The 27,992-nt window shown below is 50.1% G+C and overlaps 1 protein-coding gene across 4 annotated transcripts in view; it reads right to left on the bottom strand.

The window, feature by feature from the left end:
* The window catches only part of LPP (LIM domain containing preferred translocation partner in lipoma), a 425,329-nt gene that overhangs the window by 55,133 nt on the left and 342,204 nt on the right, over nucleotides 1–27,992 (bottom strand). For all 4 annotated transcript variants that reach the window (XM_014607111.3, XM_059731261.1, XM_019499042.2 and 1 more), the window contains one exon: nucleotides 12,444–12,613. In XM_014607111.3, the coding sequence (XP_014462597.1) occupies nucleotides 12,444–12,613 (170 nt within the window). The remainder of the gene's footprint in view (nucleotides 1–12,443; nucleotides 12,614–27,992) is intronic.

Below are 27,992 nucleotides of genomic sequence, written 5' to 3'. Positions count from 1 at the left end.
AAAAAAAGCAACCTTGTAGAAAGTTAGGGTAAAATTCAGACTTCGAAAACTCTGTCTTCTTCCCCGGGTTCGTGACCACACCTGAAACTTGATTTTCTTTCACCGCTGCTGCTGTCTGTCTAGTTTTTGAACTTCCTTCCCCTGGGACAAGCCTGGCGCAGTTGTTCACAGTGTCTTGTTCTCAGTTAGTAGCTGGCCTGCTCCTTGTATGAACCACGATTATTTATTTAGATGGACAGCATAGTTTCAACAAAGCCCATGTAAAGAGCCCGGGGCCCTGTGACCATCTTTCAACGATAGAAAAATGACCGTCCAGCATAAAGGTCATACAGGAATGAGACATGTTGCACCAAGCAGCAGGATTATAATTGGAAAAGGCTCTTTTCCAATCCTTGGTGCTTGCGGGAACACACCCTTCAGCCTAGCTTAAGCACCTGCCCCTATTCAATGCCTGGCTTTTACGTGGCCGCTGGTTCGAAACAATTCAGCAAACCTCCACGTTAATGAAACGGCAGGTTCGTGGATCGAATCCCGTTTCTTACCGATTGTGGGTGGAGTCACAATCAGGAGAAAATAGTAAAATAGATTCTGCCAATTTTTGACTCCCCGAGCCAGCCCATCTCACTTGCAGAGAGATTCAAGCCAGCGGCAAATCTGCAGAACGGGGCGAAACATGGGATCTCCGTGAAAAACCACTTGCTGCTTCCGAGCTAACCATTTCTTGGGGAAATCCAAGCCAGGAGACGGCACGCAAACTTCATCCCACCGCTTTAATCTCCCTTGCCGATCCCACCTACCACACCTGGGTCTGCGACGAGCACCGTAGGAGAGCTCTCTTGACCTCAAGCCAGTGGCTTTGTGTACACCGATGAGCAGGGATCCTGGTTTTCTCCGATAAAAAAAAAAATCCCCAATTTTCGGTTTAAAAAAAGTAATCCACGTTTTCCCCGTGATTAACAAGAAACACCTCTAATATACAGCTCTCTATATAACGGTATTTCATTTTAATCATGGAAAAAGTGGATTTTGGGTTACATATTTTAAACAAAAAATTGGGGATTTTTTTTTTTTTTTTTTTTAAATCACAGAAAACCAGGATCACTGCTGCTGAGTGCTAACGAAGAGACCGAGGGTCGTGGTGACGGAGCATCCGACATGCTCTCTGCTGGCAGTGCAAGCTGCTGTGCACACAGCAAACAATAACCTCTTGTCCCTGGCAAAGCTGAGGCTAAGATTTTAGCAGCAAGCTCCAGATCCAATCTGGTCTTCCTTCCATTCAAAATGCCCAAGTGGATGATTTACTTTTTCTGTCAATATTAGTCTTGGCACTTCGCTTTGCAATCAGTGCAGCCGGGGGAAATGCACTTGGAATTTGCTTTCCCCCCCCCCGCGTGTGCACCAAATGCTCGCGATGCAGCTCATGATCGATAACCTTTCCCCCCGTCACCCGCCCTGTTGGATGTCTTTTCCCTAAACTGACACTATTATATTTTTTCTAATCAGAAATCTATCGAGTCCATGGGGCCAAGTGCGTATGAGTTAAAGAGTTCCCTTTATTGCAAACAAGCACAGTCAAATGCATGTTGTGGAGCGAAGGGTATCTGGGTTGCAGCCGTATTGGTCTGGAGGAAAAAGCAATTAGGACTCGTGGTAGAGGTGATATCTTTTATTAGACCAACCAGATTTTTGCAAAAATAAAATTCTTGCATTTGTGGAGCGAAGAGCCAGAGCTGCAGGTGCTAGTGGGAGGATCCATTTACAGGTAAGCTTTGGCCAAAGCTCCTTATACAGAGGCTTTTACAAGGAAACCCATTGAAACAGCGTTCTGCGAAGGCCAGGCCTGATGTTTCTGCTCTTCCCAGACAGGCCTGTATGCAGGTTTGTATGCAGCTGCCTGGACAAAGTAGGAGGGCATCTCTGATCATCTCTGTTCTCTGAAAAACGGCTGGAGAAATCCTACCTACCAAATCCACGCTATCAAAGCCAGTCAGCCCTGACTCGGAGAGAATCATTAGCTGGGACTAGCAGAGAGGTGAAAGGCTTTCATTTAACCAGCAGCTCAGGCTACTTGAAGGCTGCTGGTGCAATGCTAATGTATCAGCCCAGACACAAAGCAATCAAACCTCAACCTACACCCCAAATGGGGCAAAAAAAGGGGAAAATACCTTCCACCCAAATGTATTCATTCAAGACCTGATTTGCACATCTGCATGTGATTAGGCACTTACATATTCTGGCAATGGGAGTGAGAGAGAAGGCTACAATACAGGGGGCTGGATGGAGTCGGACACGCAAATTATATGCAGGCAGTGATGGAAATCCAGGCCTCGTTACAGCGACATGTAACAGGTAAGTACAAGCCATGGACAAGATGACCGGTGTACGGCCAGTGAGAGATACTGCCACCCACCTTGGGCCAAGCCCTGCTTAGCTCTCTCTTGCACGTGACTGTTGATATTACACTCCAGAGCCCTACGCAGGGATCAGGCCCCCCTGGTGCTAGGTGCTGTACATGCATGAAAAGAAAGCCCCTGTCTTAAAGTACTGACACTCACAGAGAAGATGGACATTGGCAGAGAAGATGGAGGAAGGATGGTCTTGTTGGGAAAGCCCTCCCTTGGTAGGTTCAAGGTCTGTTCCTGGGTCGGCACCACGCGAGCTCCGGCACGACACGCCAGGTGAAAGCCAGAGTGATCCCTTGGGTGCACGGCCCAGAGCGCAACTCAAAGCCAACAGACTGGGCACTGCCAGACGCTGCCAGGGGGTGGGTGAGACAGTCTGGAGTGAACATGGAAAGCCAGCAGAGTGATGGAGAGGTCATCTCCTCGTCAGTCTTTTCAAAGCAGAATGCACCGTGTTTCTAAAAAGACTACCGAGGCCCATGTTTTGAAGAACAACCCTTGAGCAGATATACAGTCCTGGGACCGTAAAATCCTATGAGTTGCTCAGAAAAGAAGGATGTGCTTTTTATAAGACACAGTTATCTAAGGGAATTCATCTCCCGGGGCAAGATGTTCTCCAAAGGACCTGCTGCAGGGCAGCACATGACCCTGATCTCATCCTATTTCTGTCCTATTGAGAATTCCCGCCCCGCTCCCAAATCCACACACATTTCTGAACAGTAAGTATCGCATTGCTCCATTACCCTTAGTTTTATATTTGCAAAACACACCTACGTCTAAACCCCCCGGCCCAGGCAGAAAGAGATATCAGAGTTTTCACTGCTTTTTTAGGCAACACAACTTCCCTGGAACGAAACCTGCTTGCCGACACCCACCACACACTGCATCCAGGGGCAACTGGTCTGGGCTCTGGAAAAGCATCCGAGATTGGAAATCACCTGTCACAGGGTCCTCCTTGGTGGGAACCTGCCGTCTCCCGGCATCGCCATCTCTTTGCAGGCAGCATGCGGAGAGGTGAGCACGGCATGGGACAGCGACAGGTTCAAGCACAGCCATGGGAAGACGGAAATCTCCCTAACCACCCATGAAGCACGGGTGTCTTGTGCTATCAGGAAGACGCTGGAACTAACCAGCAACCCCACTCCAGCCGCAGCTCCTGCAGGTCGAGGACCGAGTTCGGGTACCTGCACTCTTCTACTATACTCCCCAGGACAAGCTAGCTTCATGGTTAGGGTCCAGCTGTTTGCCCTCAAAGCTATAGGGCAGATGCAACTTTTAACTGCTTTCAAAGGGGGGTGGGAGATGCTATTTAAGAGCGTGCAGTGTTCAGTACATCTTCCTGCTCCTGTGAGCACACAAGTGAGTGAAATCCCTGTAATTCTAGCCCTGGTGTGTCCGGGGTTAAAACGAGAACATTTTTGCTACATTTGTATCAGTTCAGGCAGTTACAGTGCAACAGTTTGAATGACTTGTATATAATTTAATAGGGATACCATTGTATCACTGGATCCTGATACCCTTGTTACACCTGCCGACGCCTGCAAAGGCTCCTCCTGGTCTCTATGGGGAGCAGCAGCCCTGGTGACTGTCTGGAAATGCCCTCGCACAGAGGTTGCACCCGACTCTTCTACTTATTGCAGGGTAAACCAGGGGTGTAGGTAAACCAGGAGCATTTTCAGTGAGGTCAGTAATGTCAGATCACCATGAAAGTGCTGGGAGATGAGAATAAAGGGTGCAAGACTTTCCATGGGCTGAGCTGGCAGGGACCCTGTAGCGGGATGTCCCAGCACATTGTGCCGCCTGGTGCACAGATCACTTCCATTATCGTTAAAGCATCCCGACTGGCAAGGCATCTAGTCTCAGCCTGCAAATCCCCAGCCAAGGTGACCCCATCTTGGCAGGGCCCTGTACTAGGAAGTTTGCCGCTGGCATTTTCCCCATTGCAGCATCAGCCCATGGACTTTGTGTTCTGTCCTTGTTGGCTAACGAGTTTAATTGGTCCTCGTCCTCTCTGTAATGACCCTGGTGTGCCTCTGCAGAGGAGCTAGTGGGCGTTCCAGCTCATCACCCCACAGCCTCTTGCTTTTTTATAAACACGGGCAAGAAAAGAAAGAGACAACATACAAAGTAAGGAAGGGGGAAAAAAATCCCGAGCCCTTTTCATTTTGCCTAGTGACAGAATATTCAGCACGTCCCCCGGACCCTCAAAGAGCGGCGTGATGACTGGGAAGCAAGTGGAGGTGGGGGCAACCCCCTTCTATCTCTGGCCAAGGAGGAAGCGGTCAGGAGAGCTGGGGACTGATGCAGCGATTGCTATTCACACTCCTCTGGGCTCTGGGGATGCTGCAGCGGTTCCCACGTGATTCTCCTACCATGTAAAAGAGCAGGCGCACACAACATGCTGGGCACTGCCTCCATCCAGCAAGTCCCAGGAGCATCCATTGCATAGTCATAAGATCACAGGACTGGAAGAACCTCATCTTAGGCCAGCCCGCTGCTAAACCATCCTGGTCACGTGTCTGTCTAACCTGCTCCTGAAAATTTCCAGAGCTGGAGATGCCACAACTGCTCCGGATAGCCCGTTCCAGTGCTTGAGCATCCTCAGAGTCAGAAACTTCCTCCTAATCTCCCACGAACATTTCCCCTGCTGCAGCTTGAGGCCATTGCTCCTACTCCTGTCTCCTCTGGTCACAAAGAAAAGCCCATCTCCATTCCCTCTGTAGTCACCTTCCAGTTTTTGAATCATCGACAGGGTTAGACGGCAGCAGCCATTCTGTGCTAATACAACTCACACCCAGCCAGTGCAGCCCTGTCCCAGTCTAGCAACGGCAGGGACAAGGACGGAGGCTCTGAGCCAGCTATAGCCATGCCTAATACATCGGGAGTCTTGCCGTTCAAGCAGCAGAGAGCCAGTGCTTTTGCGCACACAGCTTCCAGGTTTATTCTCCGCCGCAGAAGTCAAAAGACCGGCTCAGGAGCAATGGGTTAACACCAGCCACCCAAGCTGGTGGCATCTGGGAGAGTCAGCGGAGAAGGATGCCGGTCTCCGTGCCATATTCAGAGAGCGAAAACACTCCACCGTGTAAAGAGTGCGCGACTTTTTGTTTGATATTTCTGCTCCAGTTGTCACTTTGAATCCGCACTCTGTGGAAAACAGGCATAATAGTCTTAATGATCCCATTGAGCAGCTTAAATTCAAATTGCGGAGCTCTCGCAACACCATACTGGCAGCACTTTCCATAAATTACCCTCTGATTCAATACGTTGCTTGATAAAAACAAGAATAAAGAGCCTTAAAAAAAAAGAGAGAGAGAGAAAAGAAAACTTATATCATAACAACAAAAAAATCTTTAAATGGTAGTTTCTCCTTTCTGGTCCAATTTAAATTGTTATACAGCTGCTAAATGAGTGTAATAATCATGGCTTATGTGCGGCAGAATTATTGTTAAAAATAGATTGGATTGTACAGCAGGGACTGGTACTCTGGTTTCAACGTGCTCGTGTTGAAGGAAGGTGGCTTTGCACAAGTGTTTCACACTTGTGCACAGAAGCATGAAGGAGGGGGCTTGCACAGGCAACCCCGTTCTGATCTCACGCTCAAGTGATGGGGACTTTTGCCATCCGCTCCAGCGGCAGCAGCCGGAGGTGATGAACACGTCCTCCAGAGCATGCAGAAAACCACCCAGGCTTTCCCAGAACTGTTGACACATGCCACGGCTGGCTCACACCACTGCTGAACTCCACTAAGTTAATCTTAATGTGCTGTTTGCATTCAGATACAGCCCAGATAGCAATGAGATCCCAGCTAGATGCTGCACGAACGAAGCAGAAAGGGTTTACAATCAAGGCAGGCAAGACAGGAGAACGGTGGGAGAGAGGGGACACGCTTCTCCTGCGTGTGCAACGGAGGAGCTCGGGTAGAGAAAGATCAGGGCAAAGTTTTTAAGAACCATCTATCTACTGGTCATTAGCTTTTAGAAACTGGCAGGCGGGCACAACTCACAATGACGTCTCCTCATCGTGCACCGCCTCTGCCCCCCCAAACCTTTGCCCATTTCTTCTCATCAGCCTCCAGTTGTGACGACTGACTCTGTCTGCTTGGCTCAAGGAGGTCTCCTCCTTTCCAGCCATCCCCCTTCCTTAATGCACCACGCCAGTGGGGCCTGATACCGGGCTATCTCGATGCAGACATGATGGGAGAAATCCTCAGAGCGTTAAACATCTGCAGCATCTTATCATTGCCCATGGTAATGGCAGGTGCTCAGCACCTGGCAGGACTTGGCTTTCTAGACCCTGTATCCCTGACTCTGACCTTATGGGGCCTGCCTGGTGGAAGCAAGGATAACAAATGGGGGACACTTGCATGTCCCGGGAAAGTCATGAGGACGTTGGAGAAAACTCCATTCGCAAAACAGTAGCATCCCTTGTCAGACCGGTACGTCTGGTTAACCTTGTGTTCCCTCCTTATGATAATACCGGAGCTGGAAAGCAGACAGCTGGCACTGCTCTGACATCTTGCTCTTCAATCTTTTATGAGAAGGCTTGCAACGATATTACCCTCCGCCTCACTCTTTCACCAAGCCTGATGCAAGAAAAAAAATCTTTTCAGATATTCAAAAGAAGGAAACCAAATGCTTTTGGCAATGCATTTCCTTGCAGGGGGAGAGGGGAGCGGGATATCGATAACACCTTGCAGCCCTGCTGCACGATTCCCAGCTGTAGAGCAGGAGCTCGTTATGTCGGGAGACGTTTCAGAGAGATTTCAGCACGGACAAGGGGGTGACATCGGCCTCATGCTAACCCTTTCCTTAGTGCACTTGCTTTTAAGCCAACACAAGTGTCCTGTTGGAGGGAGGCTGATGGCGCTTCAGCAACAAAATGTATAATAATGAAGCCTGGAGTGTGGGACAGAAGCATGGCAATGGCATTTGCAAGGCATCTGGGGGCTCTAGCCTTTGAAACCCAACAGGCAGATGTCAGAGGCACGGGGCTTACCTTCGGAGACCAGGACTAGAGCTTCCCACAGACACGTGTGCACGGTGAGGAGAACATGGGGTTTTAATATGGTGCAAATGACTTCAGGAAACTTGGGGTCAGACTCTATTTCGGTATTTCCAACTAACCAGAAATAGATGTAGAGCGCGGCTGGTCTCAGTGGGGGCAGATGGCAGGACAAGGAGCAATGGGCTCAAGTTGCACCAAGGAAAGTTGAGGTTGGATATTAGGAAAAACTCTCTCGCCTGCAGGGTGGTGAAGCACTGGAAGAGGTCACCCAGAGAGGTGGTGCAGCCTCCATCCTTGGAGGTTTTGAAGACCCAGGTAGACAAAGCCTTGGCTGGGATGATGGAGTTGGGGCTGGTCCAGCTTGGAGCAGGGGGTTGGACTGGATGTGACCTCCTGAGGGCCCTTCCAGCCCTCATTTTCTATTATTTTATTTATAAAACCAGAAAAAAATACAGTCATAGGCTATTTGGCCTCACTGCTGACTACTCGGCAAACCCTTCTTCGTTGCAACCTAGCCGTGGCTTCTCTCCAAGACGAGATGGGAAATGCAACGATGAGGAATGTCTGCCAACTGTTAATTGTCTAGAAACTTTTGTAGGCTGTTTGGTTGTTGCCGATGACCTATCTGCGCAGACACGGAGGGTCACCCAAAGGGAACTATTAGAAGAGCAAAAAATTCATGAGCTCTAAATCTAAACGAGCCAAACACCATTTTGTCTTCTTATTTATGAGGCAGCTGGTTTTAGTGACGTAAGGGTTGGGATGAGTGACAAGAATTTCTGGGGTCACAATGGCAGGCGGTGTAAATTAGGGTAGCTCTGTTGTGCTCTGCTGATTTATGCCAGCTGGGAATCAGACCTCTGCTTTCTAAGCCTGGTTCAGTTATCTGGACTCAAGGCAAAACTTTCCCAGAATCACAGAAAATGAGGGTGTGAAGGGGCCTCAGGAGGTCACATGTAGTCCAACATCATCCCAGCCAAGGCTTTGTCTACCCGGGTCTTAAAAACCGCCAAGGATGGAGACTGCACCACCTCTCTAGGTAAGCCATTCCAGTGCTTCACCGCCTTCCTAGGGAGAAAGTTTTTCCTAATATCCAACCTCAACTTCCCTTGCTGCAGCTTGAGCCCATTGCTCCTTCTGCCATCTGCCCCCACTGAGACCAGCCCAGCTCCATCCTCTTTGCAGCCCCCCTGCAGGGAGGTGAAGGCTGCTACTCAATCCCCCTCGGTCTTCTCTTCTCCAGACTAACTCAGCCCAGTCCCCTCAACCTCTCCTCACAAGTCATGTCCCCCAGCCCCACAACCATTTTCATTGCCCTTTGTTGGACTCTCTCCAACTTGTCCACATCCTTTCTGCAGTGGGGTCACACAGCTGGACACAGGACTCCAGATGTGGCCTCCCCAGCGCTGAACAGAGGGGAAGAATCACGTCCCTTGATCTGCTGCCAACACTCCTACCAATGCAGCCAGGATGCCGTTCACCTTCTTGGCACAAGGGCACACTGCTGGCTCCTGTCCAGCTTCTTGTCCCCTGTCCCCCCAGGTCCTTTTCTGCAGAGCTGCTGCCCAGCCCGTCACCCCCAGCCTGCACCGGTGCAGGGGATTGCTCCCTCCTAAGTGCAGGACTTTGCACCTGTTCTCATGGATTTCTTTTGGTCCAGTTTATCTAGGTCTGTAAACCTAGCCCCCAGTGTATCCACTACTCCCCCCAGCTCGGTGTCATCTGCAAACTTGCTGAGGGTGCATCCATCCCATCTTCCAGGTTGTTGATGGAGTTAATGAACAAAACCAGCTGCCGGACTGACCCCGGGGGCACTCCACTTGACACTGGCTGCCAACTAGACACCAAGCTATTCATTACTACCTTAGAGCTTGGCAACCTACAAGGTTTCAGAGGAACCTAGGTGAATTAGAAACCTGAATCAAACTTTCATAAGGGCTTTATAGTCAAAGTCTGGGAGCTTTGCAGCTTATAGACCAGGGTGACCAACCTGTAGCATGGGTGCCGTAAGTGGCAGAGGCAGCCTGCGTGTGTGGCATGGAGCAGACTGGGGAGGAGGGCAGGCCATACAGTGGCAGATAGGGCCAGGAGCAGAAAGCAGAGCAACACATCAGGCAGGGAGCAGAAACCAGGGGCAGGAGATCAGAGTGGCACTTAGAGAAGATGTGGCGCTTCATTTGTGGCACGTCTACCCAAAAGTTTGGCCTCGGCTGTATGGACTATTAGTAAGACTAGGGCCTTTTTGAAAGCTGGATTTAGGGAAAATCCAAGAGTTTGATCCTTCAGTTTTGCAAAGCCCTCAAGCGCTGACTTAAACAGGGCTTAAGAAGGTATTGAAAGATTAAAGTCTCCAAATTACTAAGTGACTTAGGAGCCCGATTCATAATTTCCAAAGACAGAAATGCACTTTTTAGTCTCGTTGACAGCTCGTGAGATTTCCTCTCCCCATCTTGGCTCCTCGGGTCGACGTTAAGGGTTGACAGGCTTCGCTGAAGGAACTCGCAGCTCCACGGTCCCTAGTCTCATGAGAACAAGAAGCAGCCCTTCCTGTTTTTACCGCTCTCCCCTTCTTCCCCCCCAGCACCAGGAGACCTGGGTTTCTTTGTGCCGGGCCCTTAACCAGCTTTGCTGTGCAATGCATAGGTGAATGTTTAAAGGACAGACTTTTTTCTGGCTATAAAAATAAGAAGCTATAAAGAGTTTACGCTGCACTCAAATCTGTATAGCGGAACGTACTAATGCAGATGCAGCCAGGCAATTATCATGCCTTTATCCTTTAAAAAGATAGAAGATAAATATGAAAGAAAATGAGGAACAGAATCCTTTTGTATTTTCTCTTTTATCCTTTTATCTTCCCATGTAGGAAGTTTACTGAACCTTTGCCAACAATTCACTCAGGCTAATGAAGTGTGTAAGTAATGGGATTAAATAATCTTAACCCGCTATTACAGTGGCTAATGCAGATGTTCTCCCAACCTAAAGCAGATGCGTGCGGAAGAAAGCGTTCATGATTTAACCCCCCAAAAAGAGACGTGGGAACCTGCAAGCTGCCAAAGTAGATTCCAGCTTGAAGTCAATGAGACATTTAACTTCAGGCGATAAAACCTTGCTCCAAATGCATTACGATGCACCTTGCAACGATTTACTGTCCCCTTGCAACGGCCACCATACGTGCCACAAAATTAACCTTAAAATTTTTATGGCGCAGTAATTTTAATGCTCACAATAAAAGGGGGAAAAAATGGTTTCAAAAGCACATCTTCCGTCACAAAATCAGTTTTGTTTTTAAGGGCCAATTAACAAAGACCAGCCACCGCTGACACTGTATATAAGGCACAACCTGCCCTTATTGCATTCCGTATTTCAGCAATAATGCCAGGCAGCAAAGGCAAGGAATAACGAGAGATTGTTACCACGCTTGGGAATTAATGTTTTGAATAGCAATGAAAGCCGGTCCTCAGGGAACGGCATTCAAACCTTAAAAAGCTATAAATGAGATTCAAACAGCATGTGGAACGGAGAGGCCTCATCCACGAGGCCATCGGCTCTCCTTCTTCCTCGGCCCCCAGCGTGCTGGACTTCATCCCTTCCAGCACTTTGCGTGGGAAACCCCAAACTGTGGTGGAGATTTTGTTACTACATGACCGGAGCCCCCAATCTGTATTGCCCAAGAATAAATATGCTTCTGCAATGTCTGATAAAAGACAGCGACGGTACAAAGGCACCTCAGACTTAGAGACTGACAAAGAAAACCCGCTGACACCGTCCGTGACCAGCTGCACTTCTCCCTACTCTGAAATGAGGGATCATCATAAAACACTGCCAAAATACCAAGAGGCTGATTCATTTGTGATAACCAGGCAGCCAGTTCTTGCAGGAACCCCCTAAAAGTCCAGCTCCCCTGCAGCCACTGGTCATTTGATTTTAGATACTTCTCGAAATCCAAATGCAACGTTAAGATATGAGAAGTGAACCTCGAAAGACGCCTGATGCCAAGGCCCTGGAGCTCAGAGGAAGGACTCCCATCACCTTCCCGGATTGGGTTGAAGGTTTTGCTATGCACTGCAGACCACGGATGCTGCATTGCATTGCATTGCAAAGCTGCCTTGCAAACTTATGTCCTCATCCGTTATCTCACGCTTCCTTCTGCGCGAGTCTTGCCTGCTCAAGGACTTACAAGAGTCAGATTCCCAGGCTGTAAAGCCTTCCAAAATATGGCTGGTTTCTAAGAGTGCCGTTATTTCCATTTCCACTGGGCGCAGCGGCACGAGTGCACATTAGCCTAATAGCGCGGTGGTAAAAAATCATGCTAATAGCCTCCTGCACAGCGTTATTAGGCTAATGCACAGTAAGCATCCCAAAGTAAGTGTGCGTCAGCACTGTTGTGCAGTAGCTCTAGTTACTGCGCATTTAGTTAGTACTTTATTAAGCAAGTCCTAAACTAAACGTGCAGTATCTAAGGTGCATTAATGAACGTGTAAATGCGCCCACTGTGAGGCTACGTGCACACTCCACGCCCCTCTGCAACAGTGAAAACCTCGTGTTTTTTGCCAACCAAGTCACATCACCTCTGCTGAGCAGAATAAGCCTGCTCCCGCCATCCAGCAGCTGGCAAAAGATGGGTACGGAGACTTGCGCGCCTTCTGCTAGCTGTAGCAGGAGCTAGTGCCTTCCCAGAATGCACTTCTGCTTTTAGGGCCACTGTTGCTGCAATGGGGTCAAGCAGCACTGCTAGAAGGACACGTGCTTAGACAGCCGGACAGTCGGAGATGCTGCCAGAGCAGAGGCAGCTGAGTCCAGACAAGGCCTGAGACTATCATAAAACAAAGCCTTTTCTGTATTTTGGCACGTTCACTCCAGGGCTTGGCTGGACCCCGAGAACGACTGGCAGGTTAAAAGCTAAACTTTGGTGAAGAGCGCAGGTGGGTTAGTCCTCTCTGTATCCAAATGGGTTGGCTCAGTTTTAAGCAGTTTTAAGCCTGGCAGGAAACCTCGACAGACATTTTTGCCTTGGTACAAGCCAGCCACGGTACTCACGATGTAGCAGGGCTCGCAGTAGGCTTTCTTCTCCACCGCGTAGAAAGGCTGGCCCCGGAGCTTGCTGCTGCATGTCATGCAGGTGAAGCAGTTCACGTGGAAGACCTGGTCCATCGCGGTGCAGCCGGTGCCTTCCCCCACCACGTTCTCGCCGCAACGAGCACAACGGCCTGGGGAGGAAAGAAGAGACACCACGTCATGCTCGATCCCTGTGCCCGACAGCAACGGATAGATACGAAGGGTGGGAAGGGATCTCAGGAGGCCACATCTAGTCCAACCCCCTGCTCAAACGAAGCAGGACCAGCCCCAACTCCATCATCCCAGCCTACGTGTTGGGAGGACGGGGTGCTCTGCGCTTGGTCAGCAGACGACGGTGCCTTTGTCCTCTGCGTCACCACATCAAATCCAGCCCTCGGCAATGGAGCAATCCCTCCGTGCCGACGGAGAGGTTTTGTGCTCTCTGCAAAGTGACCCACTGAGTCTACACCAGCTCACCGCATTCCCCTGGGAGAACGGCACATGGTGTCACTCAACAAGGGCTTCTTGACACTTGAAGGCTAATGCCGATTGTGGTGGAAGGGTGAGACTGCAAAGTGCAACGCCTGCTCCTGAATACACTGACATCTGCATGCACTCATTCTTACTCCACATTAAGCATGTGCATGCACAGAGGTGTTCAGGAGCAGCAAATCAGGGACAGCTCATCTGTGTGCAGACGACCTCAACGAGGTCTTCAGAAATAGCACCGCACAAACTCAACCACACAATACCTATGTGCTCGAGCACACACACCCTGGGTCAGGCTCGGTGCTTCTTGCTCAACTGCTTTGTGGGCGACATGGTTGAAAGGGAAGGGGGGCAGAGGGGAAGGCTGCTCGGCTCAAGCGGGAAGGCCACCTCCAAGGAGAAGGTGACGGCACAGAAGGAGCTCAAAGCAGTCCTCTATGGGCACATTTCTGCAATCACCCTCCACCTGAATGATGCCATTCATCCTGGGCCAGGAATGACTGCCCTTCTAGCCCAAGTCAGTGTTGAGACTGATTAACTTCTGCAATGCAGGAGACACCTTCAGAGAGTAAATGGGATGTATTTGGTAGCCGGGCTGGTCTCAGACAAAAAGAAATGCAAAAATCTAAAACTCTCGATGCAGAAATGATACCTTTTATTAGGAAATCGCCAAAAAAAAAAATGAAATCTCTTTTTCTGCAAGCTTTCAGGCTCAAAGGCCCTTCAGCATGCTCTGGGAAAATTCAAGATGGTAAGAAGTCCCCATTGCTAGAGAGTAAATGGGCATATAACAGAACAAGGCAGGGCCTCAGGCTGGATCTGGCCCGTACTTCCAGCTCCCCAAGAGGGGAATTACTGTGTCTTTTCATCTTTGGACCTTGCACCTCGCGGTCAGGACTCAGCAGGTGGAGGGGTACGGTCAGGAGGGAGGCCGCCCCCCTCCTCTCTGCCTGGCCCAGGCCAAAAGCGCTCAGTGGTCTCCGCGATGCTTGCACGGTATTGCTGTAATACGAAACGCTGCCTGGGGAGCAGTTAATATCTATATATACACAACACGAGATTGAAAGCCATTAGTGTATTGCTTGACACAGTGTTTTTCCAGAGGGAATATTCTGCAGAAGAATTTATTCTCCCCGGCGTGCAGTTCTGTGATCAGCCAGTATTATTTTTATGAGGCATTTGGACACAGAGTAATGGAGTGTCTATGCAAACACTTCTCAACTGGCTTTGTTAACATCCCAACGCAGGGCCTGATTTCCATCCCCCCCCCCAAGCCCACTCTTTCGCCTTACGTTTGAAATGCGACCGCTTCCCATCTGCTTAAAGGAGTCCCTTTCTCTCTGGGTAGTGCAGCCAAAGACAGCATTTTTGTGATAGTTTTGGGATGGGGTAAGGTGGGCTCATTTGCCAGATCTGGCTCTGATCCCCTGAGCAAACCACTCAGCCCCTCCATGAGTCTGTGTCCTCTTTGGGAAGAGGACAGGATGGCATCTCCTCTCCCTGGGGAGCTGCTTTGAAGATGCAACCTCAAGTAGTTAAGTCATAGGATCACAGACAATGAGGGTTGAAGGGACCTCGGGAGGTCACATCTGGTCCAATCCCTGCTCCAAGCAGAACCAGCCCCAACTGCACCATCCCACAGAAAACAAGGGTTGAAGGGAGCTCAGGAGGTCACACCTGGTCCAATCCCTGCTCCAAGCAGGACCAGCCCCAACTACACCATCCCACAGGAAACAAGGGTTGAAGGGACCTCGGGAGGTCACATCTGGTCCAACCCCTGCTCCAAGCAGGACCATTCCCAAGTCAAGCAACCTCGGCCAGCACGTGCTCCCCGGAAAGGGTTGTTACCCAGGGTTTCCCATGGAAGGGGCCTGTCCAAGGCCATCATGGTTGTGCATGCAGAGGCCACAGTGGGAAGCTGGAAAAAAAAGGGCTTGCTTTTTTGCAAGCTTGTGTGTAAGTGGGGACATGGCGGTCCAGCAGCTTGCCCTGTAGTTCAAGGGGCGGGACGCTGCCAAGCGACTCGCTCTGCTCCTAACAGCACCTAGGACTGAATTTATGGCCTTTAATTCCTCCAGGGTGGATGTCCGAAGTGAGGCCCCTAGATCCACAGATGGGCACAGAGCAAGGTAAAAGTGGCCTGATTTTCAAGGGCCAAGCACAGCAGCCTCCGTGGACTTTGTGGGCTCCCAGAGCCACCGAAGGATCACGCCAGTTCTGTGCCTTTGCGTGCAGAAGGATGCTTGTAGGAGTCTGACGTTAGGCAACCACCGGGAACGAAGCAGCCTTCGGCTCGGCGCAGAAGTCCCTTGGCTGCAGAAACTCGACAAGGTTACGACCTGATGCCTGCTGTGTAGTTTTTTTTGAAGCATCTATTGCCTGATCAGCCTACGAGGGGAAAAACCAATAAAAACCCCCTCCATGAGATAGGAAGTGCTGTATCTCTCTCCATCTGAACACAACAAAGGTCTCCCTTCCCCGAAAGCCAGTCGCACCGCACAATTGCTGATCGTGAAGATCTTTGTGGTGGGATTCACTGTGAATAAGCACGCACATGTTTCTTATTTCAATATTTTCCCACTACCTGAAGGAGCCTGGTTAACGCGCGCGCCCGGATGCATACGGCGTATGCAGTGCAAGTTGCACGGCCGGTTGTGAAAGAGTAAGGCCAGGCATGCGAGACTCGGAGAGCAAACAGATTGTACCCAAAGATTACACAAATAATCTAAGAGAAAAATAGCAGGCGGCGTGTAGCAGCAGAAACCCTGAACAATGTGACCCATTTGCTTCCCACCGTGACAAGCACAGCTTCAAAGGCAGCTTAAAGGCAAAGGACACGATTAATGCTGAACTGCAAACAGATGAAACTATCTATGCGGCTTCAATGCTTCTGCTTCCACCAGCTCTTTTTGCACCATTATTGCCATTGAGCTGCAAAGGGCTGCGCTGGCAACCAGCCTGGGGCACAGAAATCCTCTGCTGCAGGGGACCAAGGCAGCTCCACCCACGTGGGCTTCCTCCTGGCCTCCCCAAACTGCAAGCATCACTCTCAGTCTGGAAGGACAGCAAGGAGAAGGCACGGTGGATTTGGATTACTGTCCTGGTTTAGGTTCTCCAGGATGGACCAGAAGCCCACTGCGCTAGGCGCTGTACAAACACAGGACAAAAAGCTGGTCGTTGCTCCCAAGGAGCTCTCAGTCAAGGCAATAAGACAAGATGAAAGGTAACAGGATGCAGACAGGCAAGGAAGCAACAAGACAGAGGTGGTTTCCATGATGGGAAGGGGGCCTCTGCAATCAGCAGCCTCAATACGGTCCAGTTATTTGGGAAATGAAGCACAGTAGAGTGCAAAGGAGAGACTGGCAGAAGGACGATGCATCAAATCGGTGGATGACCACAGGAAGCCCCCTGAAGAGCAGCATGGAGAAAGAAAGTGCTGGCTTGAATGTGTCGTGCCTGGGCCACTGAGGCTGGCACCACGGTCTGATCAGAGGTGGGAGCGAATGGCAGATAACAGATGCAATGGCTTTGAAAGGCCTTTCGTGTGAAGACAAGTTGTGCAATTAAGGAGGGAGGGATGCAGGATGCACAGCCAGGGTGAAGCAGTCAGAGCAAGGGACCAGGCTGGGATCTTTGCAGCAGCATCTTCGGTGGGTGCAGAGCGGGACAAGAGCACGTGTGTCAAGGTCACAGGGACAAGAGTTGTGATCTTCCAGATGTGCCGTGACAGCAGCCTGGATGAGAGCGGTAGCTCCGTGGATGAAGGGGAAAGGCTGTGTTTTAGATGTGCTCTGCAGAAAGGATCTGAACCATCTGGACCTAACCTGGATGAAAAGGGGCTCTGGGACCTGAAACGCCTCGTCCCCAATCACAGCAAATCTCTCCCCTCCAGAGGGTGAGGCAAAGGGGCAGAGAGGGAGGCTGAAGCTGCCTGGGAACCAGGCCCCGGCATGTAATGAAGCCGTACTTTTGTTAAATAACATCTCATTTATGGTCTCTGTAAGATCCCTATAATGCTGGGGGTCAGGGAGAGTACTGAATAGGGGATAGAGATATCTGGGTCAATACTCTTCCTCTGTAGCATCCATTTCTGCCACTCTCGGAGACAGAACATGGTTAGAGGGACCATTGGCGTGACCCAGCATGGCAATGCTTATGGTCTCTTGCTGTCTTTGCCACGCTAGCATGGGACAGAAAAGCAAACCACTTACTTTAAAGAAGTGGGACTCTAGGCATGTTAAAGTGGGCATGTTAAATATGTGTACTTACAAAGCCACAAGGGACCCCAGGACCATCCTTCCATGACCCTGGCTGAAGAGCTACTTTGGATTAACTCCCAGTTGAACAAGTGCATATAATTTAGGAACTCGCACACACATATACACACACACAACTATCCTATCTTGATCAATAATTTGGCAGTGATGCATCTAAGGGGGGTACATCAGGAACTAGGAGAACGTCTATTCACCAGGGTAGGCCAAGGGAAGACAAGGTCTAACAGTCACAAACTGCTGGAAGACTGTTTTAGACTGGTCATAAGGAAAAACTTGGTTACCGTCCGAGTCTCCAGAGTCTGGAATAGGCTCCCATCAAAAGTGGTGCAAGCACTTACTCTGGATACCTTTAACAAACGCTTGGGTGCTCACCTTGCTGGGGTGACCTGACCCCCGCTGACTCTCCGCCCCTTGGGCAGGGGGCTGGACCCAATGATCTCACAAGGTCTCGTCCAGCCCGATGTCTATGGAGCCTATGATGGAGAATCTACCCCAAGCCCCAGTGTGTTGTTCCAATGGTTAATTATCCTCCCTGTTAAACATGCATTGGACTTGGCCTAGCTTCAGCCTCCAGCCACTGCCGCCCTTCTGCTTTTGAGAGTGGAAAGCTCTCTGTTATCAAAGCTGTGCCCCTTGGTATGTACTAAGAGACTGAGATCAAATCATAGAGTCATTGAAAATTAGGGTTGGAGGGGACCGCAGGAGGTCATGTAGTCCAAGTCCACCTTGAACCTCCTTTCTGAAAGGGGAACAGAGGGTGTACTTGCAGGACTTCGCTCAACAACATATCCCCTCCAGGCCATCCTTCCCGCAGCTCTTCACCGAACCCTCTCCAATGCTTATCCAATCTAGACCCCAGAGCCGGGCACAGTACTCTACCAGCACTTGCATACGTGCCAAATGCAAGAATCCCACTCTGACTTGGGATCCCCTGGTTTCATAGATGTTTGGGTCCGAAGGGACCTCAGTAGTTCATCGAGTCCGACCCCCTGCCCTGGGCAGGAATGAGCGCTGGGGGCAGACGACCCAGCCAGGTGCTTGTCCAGTCTCCTCTTGAAGACCCCCAGGGTAGGGGCGAGCACCACCTCCCTTGGGAGCCCGTCCCAGATCCCGGCTACCCTCACTGTGAAGAAGTTCTTCCTGATATCCAACCAAAATCTGCTCTCCGTCAATTTGTGGACATTGCTCCTAGTTACTCCAGGGGCCTCCTAATGAACACAGCATCTCCTATTCCCTGCTGTCCTCCCCTGTTGACTTTACAGGCAGCCACAAGATCACCTCTCAGCCTTCTCTTCCAGGTCCCTCGGGCTCTCCTTGTAGGGCCTTGCTTGCAGGCCACTGACCATACAAGTGGCCTCCTCTGGACCCTCTCCATGCTGTCCACATCCCTCTTGAAGTGCGGCGCCCAAAACTGGACGCAGTACTCCACCTGCGGCCTGACCAGTGCCGCGTAGAGGGGAAGTATCACCTCCTTGGACCTGCTCGAGATGCATCTGCTAATGCATGATAAAGTGTGGTTAGCTTTACTGATTGCTTGTCACACTGATGACTCACGTTCATCTTGGAGTCCACTACGACGCCGAGATCCCTTTCCACTGCCGTGCTGCTGAGAAGCTCATCCCCCAGCCTGGAAGTGTGTCGGTGGGTCTGTTTGCCCAGCTGCATCACTTTGCACTTGTCTTTGTTGAACTACTGCTTATACATCCAAAGGATCCCACTAGCCTCTTTGGCCAATGAGTCATTTGCCTATCATGTCTCCTTGGTTTGTAATCAGTTGGGAGTAGGGATCATCTCTTAGCCCGTGCTAACAACAAACAGAAATAATATTGTGAAGAAGGTAAATGCATCAACCTCCTCCAATACAAGGCTGAGAATTCAGGCACCCAAGGGGATGACTAAATTAAACCCTAAAATTGGGGTCAGAAGGGACCGCAGGAGGTCCCTTCCAACAGGGACAAGGAAACCGTCAAGGTTTATGTGAAGCCACAAAGGTCTTCGGTTTGTCTTCACATGGCAACACTTCTGAAACCTCAAAACCGTATGCGGGATGAGAAAGCTGTTTCCATCCAGCTGTACTGCATAGTACGCTTCAGCAACCCCAAAACAAGGCTACATCCCCAAGGTCTATTAATTACACATAAATTTCCCTTGATCAGCTCAGCGCGCTCCCTGGTTCTTGCTGCCATTGTGATCCAAAATGCAAGACAGAGCTAAAGAAACAGAAGAGACGGCCTTTATAAAGGTGTATTAAAAGATTTTTCAAATCTAAATACATTGAACTAAGCATCTAGCTAAAAGCTCCCCTGGCATCATCAAAACACCCGGTGTATTCCCCACTGCTATTTTTTTAATCATCTGTGTAGAGGACTTCTCCAGCAAACTCATTTTAGAGATTCACGGCGCAACCTCGTTTTGGACTGTTCTGAATCAGCTGGCAGCAGATGTGGAAAAATCATTACGTCTAATGAAGAAATATCAATGACAAAACGGCATTTTGAGGCCAGCGTGGACCATAAGTCAACAATATAACAAGAGTTTTCCCCTTCTCTCCTCAAGAAACTTCCATCCAAAGTTTTTCAAGCACCTCTGCGATTTCTCACGGCACCCTGCTGCCGTGAGAAACAGGCGGAGAGAAAAGTCAACAGCACGACGCCACGTTTTCTCACATCTCTTGTTTTTTGGGAAACAGAATGAAAAAAAAAGCTTTTCCCAGTATTTGGGTTGCGCAGAGCAAGGACAGAGCCTCATCTTCAGCTTGCTCTTCCTTTCCTGCTCAGCCAAAAGCTGAAGCTGTAGCTGCTGGCGAAGACTGGTCTCCAGGAGAGGATCTTTGATTTTGAAAAGAGCTACAAACAGGCTGTGAAATAGGGGAAGAGAGGCCAGAAGTAGACAGTAGATAATACAAATGCTGGAAGAAAAGCTAGTTTGATTAGTAGAACTTCCAAAACCATTAAAAAGGAGAGGATATTGTTAACATCTGTGGAGTGAAGAACAATGGGCCATTAAGTCAACTGACTCAGCTGCCTGTATAGAAATGCCACCACTGTTGCCGGGCAATTGGTTTTAAACTTTGGATGGAGCAGGGATCCAAGCAGGGCGGGCTTCTAGTCTAGGCAGGAAGTTCAGCCTCCTGGTTGGAGACAAGCACCCCAGTTTTGGAAGGTTAATTTGGGAGGGAAGGGGCGTGCGGTATGCAAATGAATACGGTAATTATGCCAAGCTCTACAGAAGGCTCCACAAAGGAGTCGGGGTGGGGGATCGGTAGCAACAGGGCTCTTGAAGCTCAGAATGGCCACAGATATATTGGGATCCTTGTCTTGCACCATGATAAACTGGGATCTTTGTCTGGCCCAAGTTGATACAAGGGAGAAGCCTTGCTCTGAAAGCATCCCTTATTTCTTTCCGGTGGAAAGCAGAGGCTCTTGTTTTGCCAGGGTTAGGCCAGGGGTCACCACAGACTTCAATACTGCAGGTATCTCACAGCTGGAGAACACACTGGCAAACAAACTTGATCTTCTTTGCCAGAGTAACTACTTGGGTGGATGAAGGGAATGGATGAAGGGAACGCTGTGGCCATCGTGCATCTGGACCTCAGCAAGGCTTTTGACAAATCCCTACGTGACCTTCTCACAAACAAATTGGATAAATGGGGGTGGGACAAAACTGCTATAAGGTGGAGAGAGAACTGGCCCGACAGCTGCAAGCAAAGGGCAAGTATAAATGGATCCATGTCAGAATGGCAGGAGGTTTCGAGTGGAGTCCCACAAAGGTCTGCCCTGGACCCTGTGCTGCTCAACATATTTATTAATGATGCGGATGCTGGAAGGGATGGAGTGCTTCTCGAGTAAATTTGCAGACGATACCAAACGGGGAAGGACTGTGAACACACTGGAGGATGGGAGCGCTATTCAGAAGCATCTTGACTGCCTGGAAAGCTGGGCTGGAGCTAGCGGATACTCAAACCTTAGAAATGCAGGGTGCTACAGCTCAGGAAAAATAATCAACAGGAGTCTCAGTAACTCAGTATGAGCGTGCACAAAAAGCAAATGCAGTTTTGGGATGCATCCGCAGAAGCATTAGGAGCAAGACATGGGAGGTGACGGTGCCTCTATACTCGGTACTAGTCAGGCCTCACCTGGAGCATGGTGTGCAGCTCCACATTTTAAAAAGGACGTGGAGAAGTTAGAGAGGGTCCAAAGACAGGCAACAAAAATGATGAAAGGCTTGGAAGGCAAGGCACACGAGGAGAAGCTGAAGGAAATAGGCATGTTCAGCCTGAAGGAAAAGGCACTTATGGGTTGGACATGACAGCAGTTTTCAAATACCCGAAGGGACGGCATGGAGAAGAGGGAGACCAGCTCTTTCTCTCTTGCTGCACAGAGTAAGGCATGGACCAATGGCTTGAAGTTGCAGCAAAGTAGGTTTAAGTTGGATATCAGGAAAAAACTTCTTCACTGTTAGAGCAGGGAGGCGGTGCAATAGATGCCTGGGGAAGCTGTGGACTCCCCATCACTGGAGGTGTCAAGAAAAGCTTGGGCAGGTCTTGGTCAGGACAATGCCCATGTCCTGTGGGTATTCCCCTGCTGCTATATGTGTCAGGGGGGGTTTTAAGCCTTTCTCAGAAGCCCTGGGTGCTGGCTGCAACCCAGGATGGGGATTTTAGCTGGGCTGTGCAAATGCTCCTCCTGGGACTTTAACCTGGAGGTTTCTGGCTAGAGGGCCTTGCCCTTTTGCTCAGGGTCAGACTGACTGCCACATTTCGGATCAGGAAGGGATTTCCTGCACCCCATGCACAGACTGGTTTGGACTGGGAGGGGTTTACCTCTACCTGGGATCTACAGGTACCATTTTTTTGTCCAAGCTTTGCAGCAGCAGGACGCTGCCTGCCGCCATTCCTCCCCTTTACCCGTGTCAGGTATGGGTGTGACGTCTTGTGTTGTGCCACGGCTGACCACGTAGCTTTGCTAAGAGCTTAAAAAATGGATTTGGACAGGATGGTTTGGATAGAGATGATCTAGCCCTAGGTGGGGGGTTGGACTGGATGACCTCTGGAGGTCTCTCCCAGCCCAACTTCTCTACGATTTCTATGCTTTCCGCTAAGAGACACTCGAAAGGGGCCTGGTGCTTGACAGAGGGGTGCTCAGGACCTCAAGCTGGGCAGGGAAATGCTCATGCATGTGCACGCTGTTGCTTCTGACAACCCGGGTGCTTTGCATTTGCTGAAAACCAACCCCTGATGACACCAGGCTCTGGGGAAACACTGCCACCGGCAAGCCGGTTCAGAGCCATTCTCAAATTTAGGCCTCGTGCTTTCCATCAGATCTAGCCTAAATCCTTAATCAGTCTCTATGCCTGCTAGAGAGGAAGACCTGAATGACACTGTTTTCATCGACACGTCCCTGCCCTCCTCACCTGCCCTCATTTTCTTTTTTTGACTCAGCTCATTACTCACAGCTTGGCAATGATCTCACTGTGCCATGGCCCGGGACTGAAATTTCATCCTCTGGCAGTTGCAGGTCAGATGCATCAGCTGCTTTCTGCGGCGCTTGGACATCCGACAGATTGATCTTAATCCCCGTCTCCAGCCGACGTCAGAGAACAGAAATCTCTCGCGGTAAACAGAGCCGCACGCTCCAAGACATGTTTGTAACACTTCATAAATTAAATCAAAGGCTGCGATTTAATTACTGTGCCCTGCTACTGTGTCTTAGCTACCTTGTGCTCTCGGAGCACAGGTCTCTGTCGTGAACTCTCTCGCTTGCACGCCTTTCTTCCAGTATTGCTCTCCCGGGAGCCGCCAAACCGTGGTGCAGCCTCTTGCTTTTTGCTTTGCTTTCTGAATGCCTGGCACATCCTCAGAAGGCCCTGGAGGTCTCATCCCATTCCCCACCAAAGGATCCACAGCATAGGCAGCCCGCCACAAAGGCCCAGCTTACTAAAACTTTCCTATACCTTTCCAAAGACTTTTCTGCAGTAGTCACTTGCTGTTACCACCCGAGCATATCGTGAGTTGGGGTGGATAAATCATTGCAACACCCCTGTGAGGTAGGAAAGCCTTATTTTACCCCATGCACAGATTGCAAACTGAGGCCAAGAGGGACAAAACGATTGCCCAGGCTAGGAAATGAGTCCATGTCTTCTGAGTCCCAGCCCAGAGCTTTAACCGCGATGCCCTACAGCACCTTCTTGCTTTGTGCGGTGTTCCAGGATGGATGCACCCCAACAGACAAACCCGACATGAATCTCAGCATGAAAGGGGACCCACATCCTATACCCGCTGTGCTGTTACCCCCTGGCTCCCTTTCCAGGGAAAGGAGGAAGCAACCAGTCTCGTTCTGTTCTCTGCTGCTGCTGGTTCAGTTTGGAAAGAGCAATTCTTGTGCCCACCAAAACTCTTGCATTGCAATAGTCTTTGCTCCCGTGCATGGGTAAAGGCTCCAGGATCCACGCTCCTGCCCTGCTTGGCCATCACAGACGGTCCTGGGAGCATCTACCCATTCACCGTTTTAGGCAGATGGCAGCCTACTGACCAGGACGTCGTCTCTTAAACGGCTGCCACCAGCCTCCGAGTTCAGATCCTGATGCTAAAATCTTGGGGCTGAATTTGATCTATTCCAGCAGTAAGCACCACTTGCAAAGTCTAGATCTGAGCTCTCCGAAAGCTAGGGACCGTTCCGGTTTAGGCTTCCCACGACAGCCCAGCCCTGCCGAACCCATATTCCTTAAAGAAACCTTATGCAACGCCAAGTGCCTGGATTATTTTATGGCACCTGTTTGGTTATTTGCTTGATTCCCCAGACTCTGGTTACCTGCAATGGGTCTCCCAGCCCAGCTGGGGTCAGTGATGTTCTATATTATTTGGCTTTACATATAGTTTTTGCAAAATGCTTTGCTTTTTTGTTACGTGGTGTCATTTTTCAGCAGATGTTTTACCGTTTGCAAAGTGGTTGAATTAGAGCCTCGGCGCAACATCTGGAGAGAAGCAACAAAAAAAAAGGAAGAAAAAAAAATCCTCCTTTCTTTGCTGATCGATCACAGAAATGCAGGAGATGGAATAAAACGTGATCGACTTCCTTTGCAAATGTTTCCTACGACGCCGAGGGAAGATGCCAGATGACACGGATGAAAGTTTATCCATGGATCAGACTCAGCTAGGGAAAGGGCAGAGCAAGTAGTCCTGGCACGGGGTCCTGCTTTGAGAAGAGATTCAGGTGCTTGGTTTCCATGTCCCACTGGGTCATAGTGAACCACAGTGTCAAGCTGCACACGGGTGTGTTGCACACACGTCTCCCACCTGAAAGCAGACCGCGACCACCAACCTCTCAAGAACAACAGTGAGTCACCAATGACTTGACCTGAGTTTAAGGAAGAAACTTTGCGTTTCAAGCAAAAGATGCACACACACGTGCACGCGCGCACACACACACACACACACACACACTCTCTCTCTCTCTCTCTCTCTCTCAAAAGAAAAGCCTGGCTTGTGGCACCTGACTTTTTATTTCCCCGCCCCCGTTTAATTCTTCGTTTGGCACAAGGAAAAATAAAAACCGGAATGAGCTATTCTCTTGAACCTCGGTTGGAAAAATCCCACTTTACAAAAATCCCCCACTGGAAAAGGAGGGGGTTTGAGGAAGTTTAAAAAAAAACAAACCAAACCAAAACCAAATGAGAGAAGTTGGGGAAACAGCACTTCCTAACATCTCCCTGCTTGCCTTTTTCCCTGGTTGGAAAATAGAGAGTGGTGGTTATTGAAAAGACGTGGGAAAAAAAAGTTTTCATTCTGATTCCAAAAAAAAATTTTTTCATTGAAAAATTTAAAAAAAAATGGGGAGGGGGTGCTTTAAAATTTCACTGGAAAATGAAAATTTTTGCAAAAAACTAGGATTTTTGTTTTTTGTTTAATGAGAAATTGGACTGGCATTAACCCCCCATTTTACAACAGCTCTGGCGATAAACCCCACAGCTTAAACCACTCGCTCACCAAAATCAGAAGGAAACTTTCCCCGTGGGCAAGCTGCTCCCAAAGCAGCGGCTGTGGGGCTCCTGCTCCACCATCGAAGGAGCCCCAGGTCCAGGGCCAGCCCCTGTAACTCGTGCCCCTTCCCCTCTGGCCTGCACACAAGCAGCGTGTCAACCTTCACACTCAAAATGCAGAAGACAAAATATACAGAAATCTGCCAGGCTTTACCAGAAAGTTTGATGAAGCCTTTGCTGGAAAGAGAGTGCAGAGGGGAGGGTGGAAACCACTCGTTTTCTCTTCCTCTCGCCCGCTGCGTGGCGGTGGCAGGGGAGAGGGGATTTTCTGGGCAATCCCCTCGCCCGCTGGAGTTATTCTGAAATTCTATGAGATTTCAGGATCCTCTTTTTGGAAAGCCACAAAAAAACACCTTGCTATTGTTGGCCTGCTCTGGAGCGGAAGTCCCCGCTATGGGAGGTGTACAGGCTGGGCAGCGGTGCTGGCTTCCCCAACCAACCCCGACTGCAGTTGTGTTCAAAGCACGCTGCCTCGGCCCCACTTCAGGGCAAGCACGGTGACACGAGATGTTCGACTTGACGGTCAAGGCGGGAGCGCGTGGTTTCAGGGGCCGCGGAGCCAGCCCGGGAGGTTAGTAGTGGCCACGAGACGGTGCAGCCTCCGAGGCCAGACGAGTTCACTTCCTGCTGGGTTATTTAATAATTTAAATAAGGCTCGGCACTTAATAAACGGCAACCCGCTCTCCCGGCCCCGCTCTAGCGGCCGGATGCATCGGTTTCTAGCTGCTCGCAGCCCCCGACAGCTCAGAAATACAAGAGTCCCAAATTCAGACCGCCATCTGGGCTCTGCGGGGAGCTCCCAATCAGGCTCGTCAGAAGAAGGCAGGAGGAGGGCGAGGATGTGCAATGAAATGCCAGCTTTTCAACCCATGCTGGGGGAATTGATTCATCCACTGTTCACCCAGCGGCCTCTTGCTCAGGATGGATTCATCTTTCGTTGCATCCCGTCACCCACCAGGAGCCTGCGGTGCCAGGGGCTGCAAAAGCAAAGAGCACCAGATCGTCCTTGCCCGAGTGACCTGTCGTTGCAATCGTTCCCACCTTGCACAGGATGTCCTGCTTGACCCTTTTCCTTCCAGGACCTTAGGGCAGATGCCGGCGGTATTTTATCCAAGCAATCCCAGCCAAAAACAAGGCACGGCTTGTTGGGGAGTTGCTGCGCTGGATAGGCACAGCTCTGTCTCCGAAGACCTGGCCGCAGCTCAGCCTGGCTCTACCAGCCGGGCAGGGGGAGCGACGTGAGATATACAGGAAGCTCCGTGCAGCCGGGAAGGTGGAAAAGCCTGGGAAACGGGTCGGAGACTCGAAACTTGGAGTCAAGAAATTTCATCTCAGCCAAAGACTCTGGGGTCTGCCAATCTGGCCTTGCCTCCTGCTTGGGAAGGAGGGTAAGACAAAAAGAAAGAAAGGGATGGAAGGGATTCACAGAGACTTCAAGAGTGCATGGCTTGCTGTGATGGGCTAGCAAATGCCCAAAGAATTTAAGTTTGGGGATTTTCAAAGGCATGGGAGATGCAAAAACTGAGTTGAATTTCGACAGGAGCCAACTCGACCAGGCACCTTGGGGAATGCCAACCTCAGGAACCCACAGACATTCATTTCTCTGGGGAGAAGAGGCTCTTTGCAGGTCACGTCCAATGTTTATAACCTTTGGTTCATGATAATCTTCCTGACCAGGTGAGACCCGGACTGATGGTTCTGGAGGATCCTGCATTTACTGGCAGAGGTGGATGGAAAATAGCACCGAAGCTTTTGTCGAACAGACTCCCAGGTCCGTGCAGTCCAGGCGGAAGGGTGGGATAGACAGATAGATGTCAGTGGAAAACAGCAGCTCGGCGTTGGAGGTGTTATCGTTCCTCTGCAGGCCACGGGCTCAGCACCTGTTGGAAACTTCCACTCGGAGGGATGAGACGTGCCTGGTCTCCGCTCAGTGGGGAACTACTATTTAATAATTATTCAAAGAAAATCCAGCGCGTGTCATGCTCAGACACTTCAATCCTTAGCAAGCACTGAGCTGGGATCTTAGCAAGCCCTTCAACATCGACATATAAAGCAGAGGTCTGCAGCAGCGCTAAGTCTGTTCTGCTTCTCTGATGGGTTAAACCAGTCGTTCTCAACCTTTGTACACTCAAGGTACTGCTTGTGAGATGCAAGGCTCCCCTTGGCCAGCTCTTAGCTTGGCCTTGAATCTTGGCTTACGGAAAAACAATAGAATAGTTCTTCCATTGCACAAAGCTCAGGAAACCCCCAGAAAGGCCGAAGGCTTTTGACAACGTGGATTCCTATTTAATAGTTCTGGGTTTATCTTGTGAATTGCACGTAGGGGCTTGTGCACCGGACAGGGCTGATACTGCGTGGCACCCTTAAAAGGATCTCCATTCTTGGAGGTGTTGAAGACCCAGGTAGACAAAGCCTTGGCTGGGATGATGTAGTTGGGGCTGGTCCTGCTTGGAGCAGGGGGTTGGACTAGATGTGACCCCCTGAGGTCCCATCCAACCCTCAGTTTGTATGATGCACGGTACCCCGAATGAGAATCACTAAGCTCTGGTGACTAGCTAGAGGCTACAGGGAAGGTGCCCTGGGGTCTGAGCGAGCTTTGGGCAAGCCTCTAAAACACATTGAACTGCACAAACAAATGAGCAAGATGCTTTAGCAACTGCCCACTTTAACTCCTATGCAATATCCGCACCGAAACAGCTCTCGCGCCCCTGCCCAGTCCCATCGGTGC

The sequence above is a fragment of the Alligator mississippiensis genome, chromosome 7, assembly GCF_030867095.1.
Source record: "Alligator mississippiensis isolate rAllMis1 chromosome 7, rAllMis1, whole genome shotgun sequence".
Taxonomy (NCBI): domain Eukaryota; kingdom Metazoa; phylum Chordata; order Crocodylia; family Alligatoridae; genus Alligator; species Alligator mississippiensis.
This window is presented reverse-complemented; position numbering and strand designations above follow the sequence as displayed.